Source organism: Bidens hawaiensis, unplaced genomic scaffold (genome assembly GCF_021521415.1).
Source record: "Bidens hawaiensis isolate Kalapana, Puna unplaced genomic scaffold, B.hawaiensis_p1.1 tig00000888_1, whole genome shotgun sequence".
Taxonomy (NCBI): domain Eukaryota; kingdom Viridiplantae; phylum Streptophyta; class Magnoliopsida; order Asterales; family Asteraceae; genus Bidens; species Bidens hawaiensis.
In genome coordinates, this window is record NW_027491051.1 from 2,962,554 (window position 1) to 2,971,253 (window position 8,700).

The 8,700-nt window shown below is 37.0% G+C and overlaps 1 protein-coding gene across 1 annotated transcript; it reads right to left on the reverse strand.

Annotated features, from left to right (window-relative positions):
* Window positions 1-3,354: 3,354 nt before the first annotated feature.
* On the reverse strand, window positions 3,355-7,892 carry LOC143544489 (ribosomal lysine N-methyltransferase 3-like). The gene is made up of 4 exons (XM_077036588.1): window positions 7,344-7,892; window positions 5,158-5,354; window positions 4,820-5,078; window positions 3,355-4,136 (listed from the first exon to the last, which is right to left on the reverse strand). Exons 1-4 carry the CDS (start codon window positions 7,746-7,748, stop codon window positions 3,492-3,494), a joined length of 1,506 nt encoding a protein of 501 aa, XP_076892703.1. The 5' UTR covers window positions 7,749-7,892; the 3' UTR covers window positions 3,355-3,491.
* Between the last annotated feature and the right edge of the window lie 808 nt (window positions 7,893-8,700).

Sequence of the window (8,700 nt, forward strand, 5' to 3'; positions counted from 1 at the left end):
TTGGTATTGTGTATTCCGTTTCTCTTGGCAGTCAATTTTATTTTCGAGTAGGGGGGTTCGCGGGTCTGCTTTGCTGGAGATTTTGAAGATGATCTGACTACCCCATACTACGAAAACTCCATGCTATTATCAACTGAGTCAAGTTCCCTCACTGAAAATTGGGAAACAATCACAAAGCAATAAATGAGATGTTGCTGAAGATGTCACTTTTATGTCATCGTGGTGTATGGCTAGTGAAAGATAGCACTCATGTCACATATATATTGTGTTCCACACCACATTTTTTTTACACACCACACTAAAAACCGGGACTTCATGACACTTGATAACACATTCAAGCATATTATCCGGACTTCGTGTCTTCTATGTATAAACGAGTAGCACTTGCCAACATAATCAAGTTCCCTTCCATACCATGCATCCACAACTATAAGTTGAGATTATTATCGGCCAATATACAAAAGTTGGAATTATTTATTTCCAATTTGTCTTTTAAGAAAAAGTATAAGTCTGTAGATTTTTTTTTGACAACTAGGCGTGCCATGTAAGCATTAAACTAACGCCATTAACCATCTGTTAGTCGCAGACTATTGGAAATAGACGTGCACAAAATAACCGGTTCCAGACCCGAATCGGTGGACCCGACCCGGAACTGGTTCCAGGTCGTACCCGGTGGACCCAATACCCGGTTTGGGTATTTATATACCCGAAAGTCCTACCCGGTTCCCCTTATTATTTCCCAGATCGGGTCCTACCCGGTTCCGGTTCCAAACCAGGTCCGGTTCGTACCCGGAATAACCGGTTCCGTTGGGTTTTAGGCATTAAATGTTGCTGCAGGTCAAAAAATAGCCATTGGAACCGGTTCCAACGGTAATATAGCCGTTTTATAGCCGTTGGAACCGGTTGTTGATGTCCTAAAACCATATAAATTGATTTGTTATCCATTGTTTTACCACCAAACTCAAAAACATTAAAAATACTTCTCGGTTTACACTCGTTTTACAACCCCGACCAACCTACGTCTCTCACTTCCACCGCTTCTTAGTTGTTACTATGGCAAGCACCAAAAAGTCTAACAACAAGGCTAACAAAAAGGCTACTACATCCGACCTGGTTCGTGTTGAAGAAGATTCCGATGTTGCGGTCCTCGCACATACCCGCAACAAAGATGTATGGAAGAATTGGGATTTGGTTCAATTGATCAATGGTGATACTAAGGCTCGTTGCAAATTTTGTGGCACTTACTTAAAGCACGATTCTAACTCGACTTTAAAAAAGAACATCGACCACAAATTTTGCAAGGCCTTGAATGAAGTTCCCGCAACCGACCAAGTTGAATTGGGTCAAGATGGTACACTCTTTCGTTACAACATGAACCGGGTTCAAGATAGAATGGCAAAGTTCGTTATTCAACAAGGTTTGTCGTTTAACCACTTTGACAACCCGGAGTTGACGACCTTGATTCGAGAAACTCTACAACCGCGATACACACATGTAAGTCGTACTACCCTTAGACGTCATTGTATCAAATTGTGGGAGCGTGCAAATAAAGATTTAGTCGACTTTTTTCAAACTTTACAATCGATGGTGAGTTTAACTAGTGATGTTTGGTCGGCACCACACAGGTTACCGGAATCATGCATTTGTGTCATCGCTTATTGGGTTGATCCGGTGTATTGGCAATTGATGAAACACACCATCGCTTTTGAAAACTTCTCGTACCCACATACCGACGATAAATTGTTTTAATTGATGGATGAGGTAATAACGACTTATAACTTGAGAAATAAAATATTTTCGATGACGTTTGACAACGCATCAAACAATTCAAAGGCGGCCGAAAAATTTATCATAAAATATTCACCACCTTGTTACGGGAATTTTTTTCATGTTCGATGCGTTGCACATATTATCAATTTGGTTGTTCAACAAGGTCTCGGCAATGAAAACATGGGACTCGGTTTGAATTGCTTTAGACTTATGTTACAAGATGTTTTCAAAAGTGGTAAAAGAATGCATCTTGAATATAAAAACTATTGCAAATCGGTTGAAAGAAAATATTCGGGGCCGAATTGGGACGTTCCAACCCGTTGGAACTCAACTTGTCATATGCTCAAGTGTGCTTTTGCCCAGCGCCAAACATTACAAAGTTTTCATAACAACCTAGTTGATCGATGAGAGGCCGTTATGCTTCCCGACCGTGTTTGGGTCAATGTCGGTAATTTGTTGGAGTATCTTGATGTTTTCAAAACTGCAACAACTAAGTTATCGGGGGTTTATTATCCTACTAGTTGTTGGGTGTTGCAAGAACTGTACAAGATCTCCTTGAATTTTAGAAAGTTTGAGGAGAAGAACCATCTTTTCAATGATATTGTTAAGGTAATGAAGGAAAAGTTCCAAAAAATTATGAAGACATACTGTGGTGTTTACTTGTGCCGCCACTTTAAATCCCTATTGGAATGTTAACGGGGTTGAGACATTGATTGAAGAAATATATGACAACGTGGGTATGCACAAGATCGACCCTAGGGCGTCGACGGAAGCGAAGGATAATTTTAACAAATACCTTCAAGAACTTTATGATCATTATTTTCAACTTTATGGTCCAAGCACAAGGTCGTCTTTGGGAAGCAAACAACAAAAAGTAAGATGTGCAAGGACAAGCTTATAAATTTGATGAATGTTGTTCGTGAGTTGGCGGCTAAGAGGCAAAGAGGAAACACACCAACAAGTGAACTTGGTCGATATAGTGGAAAAAACTATGTTGAGGGTGCAACGGTCGATGAAATTCGCAACATTGATATTTTGGCTTCGTGGAAAGGAAAGCAAAACGAATTTCCTATTCTATCCGTCATGGCTCGTGACTTTCTTAGCGTCCAAGCTTCAACGGTTGCTTCGGAATCCGTTTTTTCTCTTAGTGGGAGGGTATTATCGATGTGAAGAACAAAACTAACGGCTATATTGGTTTAAATTTCATAAAACCCGGTGTACCCGGTTTTGGGTATAAACCGGACCCGGTTCGTACCCTACCCGGTTCCACCGTGTTCCCATATTCCTCTGCCGGGTCGGGTCCGGTTCCTACCCGGGTCCTGACTGGAACAGGTCCCATTTTATACCTGATCTGAAGAAACCCGGTTCCAAACTGGTTCCGGGTTTTAAAAATACTCGATTTTGCACCTCTAACTTGAAATAAACATACTCTTAGTTGTGACCGTCCTCAACCAAATATTAAGTTATGACTGTTTTATACCAATAACTTTGGACTATTTAAAACCAGCTTGCCTTCCTAAAATGAGGATGACATTTTAGAGACTAATAGAAGATGAGACACCGATATGACAAAGTTATTAAAAAGACTTGAACTTGAATGCTCAGCTTTAACGAAGTTATTAGAATCACAAAATTGGGCGAGTCAAATAATAAATCAAAAGGCCGGATTTGGATGGCATGAAAAGCTAGCAACCACTAAAAAGATGGTAGGTCTGTCATTGTCATCTCTTCTGCAACTTCTTCCTCAAGGTAGATCCATTACAACCTCCAAGAACCCGCACCCTCGCGGACCCTACACTCGCATACGCCCTAAGCTTCTCAATAATCCTCCGCTCGCTGATGCGCAGCACCAACGAATGGTACAGCTTTCTGTTTGAAACAGGACAAGCCTCGAGTGCTTCAACATCATCTTCCAAAGACCTCAACCCATAGCATCTTTCCCTAATATCCGCCAATGACAACAAACCACTTCTTACACTTTCCGTCAATAAAACCTTCTTATTTGTTTCAGTAATCTCTCCAAACACAAACCCTTTTTTGTTGCATATTGACACTACATTTGATCTCTCAAACTCATTGTAATCTTTAAATAATATTATGAATATCAATTTAAGGAGCTCAGCTTCTGGTTCCCCATCAGATGATATTTCAAAATAATCTATCTGCTGGTTTGGAAATTCAGAAATATGTAATTTTTTCCACGAAGAAAGACGAGTTCTCGTGTGACGAGATGAAAAAATTGATGAACTCCATTGGAGGACTAGTTCTAAATCTATGTTTACTATGTTGTATGGGTTATCGGGTTCTGTGAAACCGTATCTGTGAAGCAATGCAGCATTACCCATTGTTCCATATGTGTTGAAAACCTGAAAATAAACACAAATTTACTATTCATATATACAAATGCACATAAACTAATTACGCTTGAACTATAACGCTTGATGTTCATCTCTCTTTTAAGTTTCACAAGTTGACAAGAACATATCTCTTTAGTACTCGAGTAAATTACATATTTTAAAACGTAATATTACATTTAGTGTCCTTGAAAACGTAATATTACATTCAGTGTCCTTTAAGCATGAAAATGACACCAATTGTCCTTTGTGTTGAAAACTTATCATGTTTTATGTTCTTTCAAGTTTCCACTAAAATGACCGTTTTGCCCTAAAACCTTAAAAGGTAAAATGTTTAATTTTCACTAATCTTCTATTTTCATTCTTTTTGTTTTAATTTTATCTGCTTTATTTTTTTAACCACTTTTATTTTAAAAACTTATCTTAAATATTATTAATTATAATTATTTAAATTACTTTTATTCTTTTTAATCAAATTTTATGTTTAAAGTTTCGCATAAAATTAAACAATCAGTTTAATTTATGACAACATTTTTATAAAGTATAAAATTAAACAGGTCAACCCATGAACATAAACGTGTTTGCAGTTTAGACCCAAAACTGACCTGAACCCGTTTAGACTTGACCCAAACACACAGATTTAGTGTTATGTACCCCTAATTACAACCCGTTAGAACTATGAGAAAGATGCTAACCTCGGTTCCAGCTTTAACATCCCTCACCATAATCATTTCAAGAATTTCAGTGTTTGAGTCACATGCATCATCATCAGCACTAATATCACCTTCTGGTGAGTTGACATTTGATTCTTTTCCATTCTGAAACACATGATCCCCGTTTGGAAGATTACCATCAGTTTGGTTTTCTATATTTTCAGATGAATCAGTGTCAGATTCAGAATTATCAGATACAGAGGTGAAGTGTACATCTTCAGCATTTGTCTTATGATTGAATCTGAATTGTGTTAAACCACCAAGAACATGAATTACAAACTTTATAATGTAGGTTCATAAATGAGAATATACGAACTTACAGGTCTGCTAAAGGAACCATCCCAAACCCATAATAATCGTCAATCTGAAAGGAACGTGAAGAGATCAAACTTTTTGCAGCAAGATATTGGTCAAGATCAAAATCATCAGGATCAAGTGGTGTAGGAGACGACTCCACAAAAGGCACAATACATGACTTCCAGTCCTCGTATACAAGAGCTTTGTCTTCTTTAACCGTCTGTCTTCAATAGTTAAATCACAAACATCTCAAGGGTAAATCAGAATGTTTTAGACTAGTTATATAATTATCAAATCTAGAAGATATCCAAGTGTAATATTATTCTCTATACATACCGATATAAATGGAAGCACAATATGCTAAGCAATTAGCACTGTTAGTAAAATAATTAGTTAATTACTTAGTTAGGTTAATAATACTAGTTTGTTAAGAGTCCTTTGTATTGTTTTAATTGAGCTGAAAAAGGGACCCCTCTTAAGAAACCAACATTATTAACCTAACGAACTAATTATTTCACTAGCACTTAAAAGGTGTAAACTAGCCGAGTCTTATCTAGCCCGAGCCAAGCCATAAACCTTGTTTAGTTATTGAGCCCAAGCTCAAGCATCGTGTATTTTTAAGTATTAACAGTTTTAGACTTCTTAGTATTAACTTACACTGAGCATCCAAGCTCTCGCTGAACTTTCGCTCGCTTAAGGAGTTAAGGTACTTAACATGAGCTGGAGCTGAGCTTCGGCTCATTTAAAGTTTTTTCTCAAAATATATAAAATAATTAAAAACGTATAACTAATAAATTATAAACGAGCCGAGCCGAGCTTGAACACACAACTCACAAGCCGAGCCCAAGCTTTGAAAAAAATAGCTCAGAAGAAGCTAAGCTCGAGCACTTGTAATCGAGGCTGCAAACGAACCGAATGTTCAGCGAACAGTTCGGCGGGAAGTTCGTTTACGTTTGTTTATTTATTAAATGAACGAACACGAACAAGAAACTGTGTTCGTTTGGTTAAATGAACGAACATGAATAGAGGCTGCGTTCGTTCTTTTGTGTCCGTGAATGTTCGGCAATGTGTTCATTTATGTTCGTTTATGTTCGTTAATTAAAGGTTTGCTTTATATTTTTATAATATTTTATTTGTAATAACAACGTAGCATTTGCATTTTATAATTTTATTGTTTATGTTCAGTTGATTTGTTAATGGTTTGGTCTTATAAAGTTTTGCTTCAACTAACAACAAATCTGACTTTTGCTTTGTTGACATTATCAGAAAAGAACCGCCAATTAGGGGAGGATTATGTTTATGATTCTTATTATCTCGGGTGCTTAACTTTATATTTAACTAAGGTGGATTATGTCTACTGTTTTGGATTAAGAATGTTGTTTTATTTTTCTTACATTATTACACAGTACATGTTCGTTAGCGTTCGTGAACAAGTTCAATTCGATAACGAATGAACACGAACAAGAATTTCCGTTTGGTTAGCGCTCATGAACATGTTCAATTTGGTTCGTTTAAAGCCCTACTTGTAATTAAAAACAAACCAAGCTCAAGCCTAATCTCAGAGATCCGATTCACAGCATTTCAACAACAAAAATCACATAAACCCTAACTACTAGTGGTGAGTAAAAAACCGAATTAACCGAACCAAAGCATTAACCGACGGTTAACTTTTTTGTTTTTTTATTTTTGAAAAACCGAATTTTCAGTTTCGGTTTGGTTTTCCATTTTTAAACCGAACCGATTGATGGTGATAAAGATTATGAATATGATGAATACTGGGACAAAACTTTGAGGATGAATGAGGATTGGGACTAAACTTTTAGTTTTTTTTAATTAAGAACTTTGTTGAAATTTAAACTCTCTCTACTACTCTAACAACTTTGTATTCGTATGGTTCTCCGTAGCACTACGAGTCTATTTTTGTTTTTGACTTTCAATATATATGTGGCACTCATACGCTCTTATAAGCTTAAAACCGTCATTTCAATTTAAAAAAAAAAATTTGCAATGTCTACACGTAATTGAAAAAAAAAAGAATATAACCATGCCGAAACCGAACGGTTTGTATATTCAAAAAACCGATGACTTCGGTTTCAGTTTCGATTTTGCCTAATAACCGAACCAGCCGTGCTGAGTACTGCAGTAAGTAACTACCTAACAAATCACCACAAATCCTACTAATCCAACCAATGCAGTTACAAAACCTAACCTTATGAAGCTCCGTACCAACCAACAACTCATCAATCTCATCAACCGACCACAGCAACGGCACATCAGAGTTCCGTTCCGGCAACAGCTGGAGATAACCGAACCACGGCGACTGTTGCCTTAAACTCTTCTCATACATGACAGCAACAGCGAGTGCCATGTAGCCTTCGAGACTGAAGTCTTCGATGAGGTGGCAGGCGCCGGAGGATTTGACGGTGAGGCAGCTGCGTTTGGGGATGGTGGCGATGACGTCACCGTCGTGTAGGTTGTATAGGGTTTTAATGCATAGCTGGTGGTTGTTATGTGGTTGGATTATGAGGTCGAGTGCGTCGCTGTGGTGGATAGACTGGTGGTTCATCCACCGTTTGAAGGCTCTTAATCGGCGGCTGCTGGTGGTGGTGGTCATCGCCGGAGGGAGGTGTGGTGGCGGTTCTTTTGGGTGGGTTTAAGTTTTTAGTTACACGTAGGTTTTAGAAAGTACTATTGGGCAGACCGGCCGGTTTGGTCATCAACTATTTTTTGAATTAGTAAATTACTATTTTAGCCTTTCTTGCTTATTCATTAAGTAGCTCTTGGACGTTTAACTTTGATTAAAATCGCAATCAAAATCAAACGTTATTTAAAACAATAGTTAAGGTTGTTAATGAGCCGAGTTCAACTGAGCCAAGGCCTTAAATAGTTAGCCGCCCAAAGAATCCGTCACAATCATCAACCATATGTGTCGATGATCAAAGAATTTAACCACAACCATGAATACAAATTGATTTTTTTCAAATACACATTTAAACTCGGTTTCAAATGTGCACCTAATTAATGTCGGCAATCCTCTATTAAATAAAATAACAATAAAATGAATCATTTTACGTGGTTAGTATACTTTTACATAATAACACAATGTTGTTATATAAATGATTTATTAGTCAAGTTTTGTCAATTTTTTACATACTATATATATGTTGGGCAACTAACTTTATGTTATGAAATAATTAATTTTTTAAATATTAATAAATCAGGAACTAACAAAGTATTAAAGGTTCATAAAAATTACAAGAATATTACAAAGTATTAAAAAGATGCAATTCATATATGTGTGGTATGTCATGTGACCGATGTGAACTTGTGAAGCAATCATCAACATTGTGTGTTTCCTTCTCTCTTTATTTTGGTCCATGTAAGGACAAAAGACCTTTTTAATTTTGACTAGAATGTCTCTTTCATAAGATAACGGTCGGACGTTGTGTCATATGTAAGTTCAAAGTACATGTGTTTTGAATTTTGGTTTAAAATTTTAATCTTACTTTGATTCTTCAACACCAAAAATATTAGATAAAAATGCCAAAATTTGGTTTTAGAGGGAG

What these genes read in the sequence shown, in the direction of transcription:
- LOC143544489 (XM_077036588.1), bottom strand. Translation starts at nt 7,748, where the DNA reads ATGACCACCACCACCAGCAGCCGCCGATTAAGAGCCTTCAAACGGTGG. An exon ending in TTGGTACGGAGCTTCATAAG is followed by an intron (nt 5,355 to 7,343) that starts GTTAGGTTTTGT and finishes TATTGAAGACAG; the next exon opens with ACGGTTAAAGAAGACAAAGC. An exon ending in ATGTTAAAGCTGGAACCGAG is followed by an intron (nt 4,137 to 4,819) that starts GTTAGCATCTTT and finishes GTTTATTTTCAG; the next exon opens with GTTTTCAACACATATGGAAC.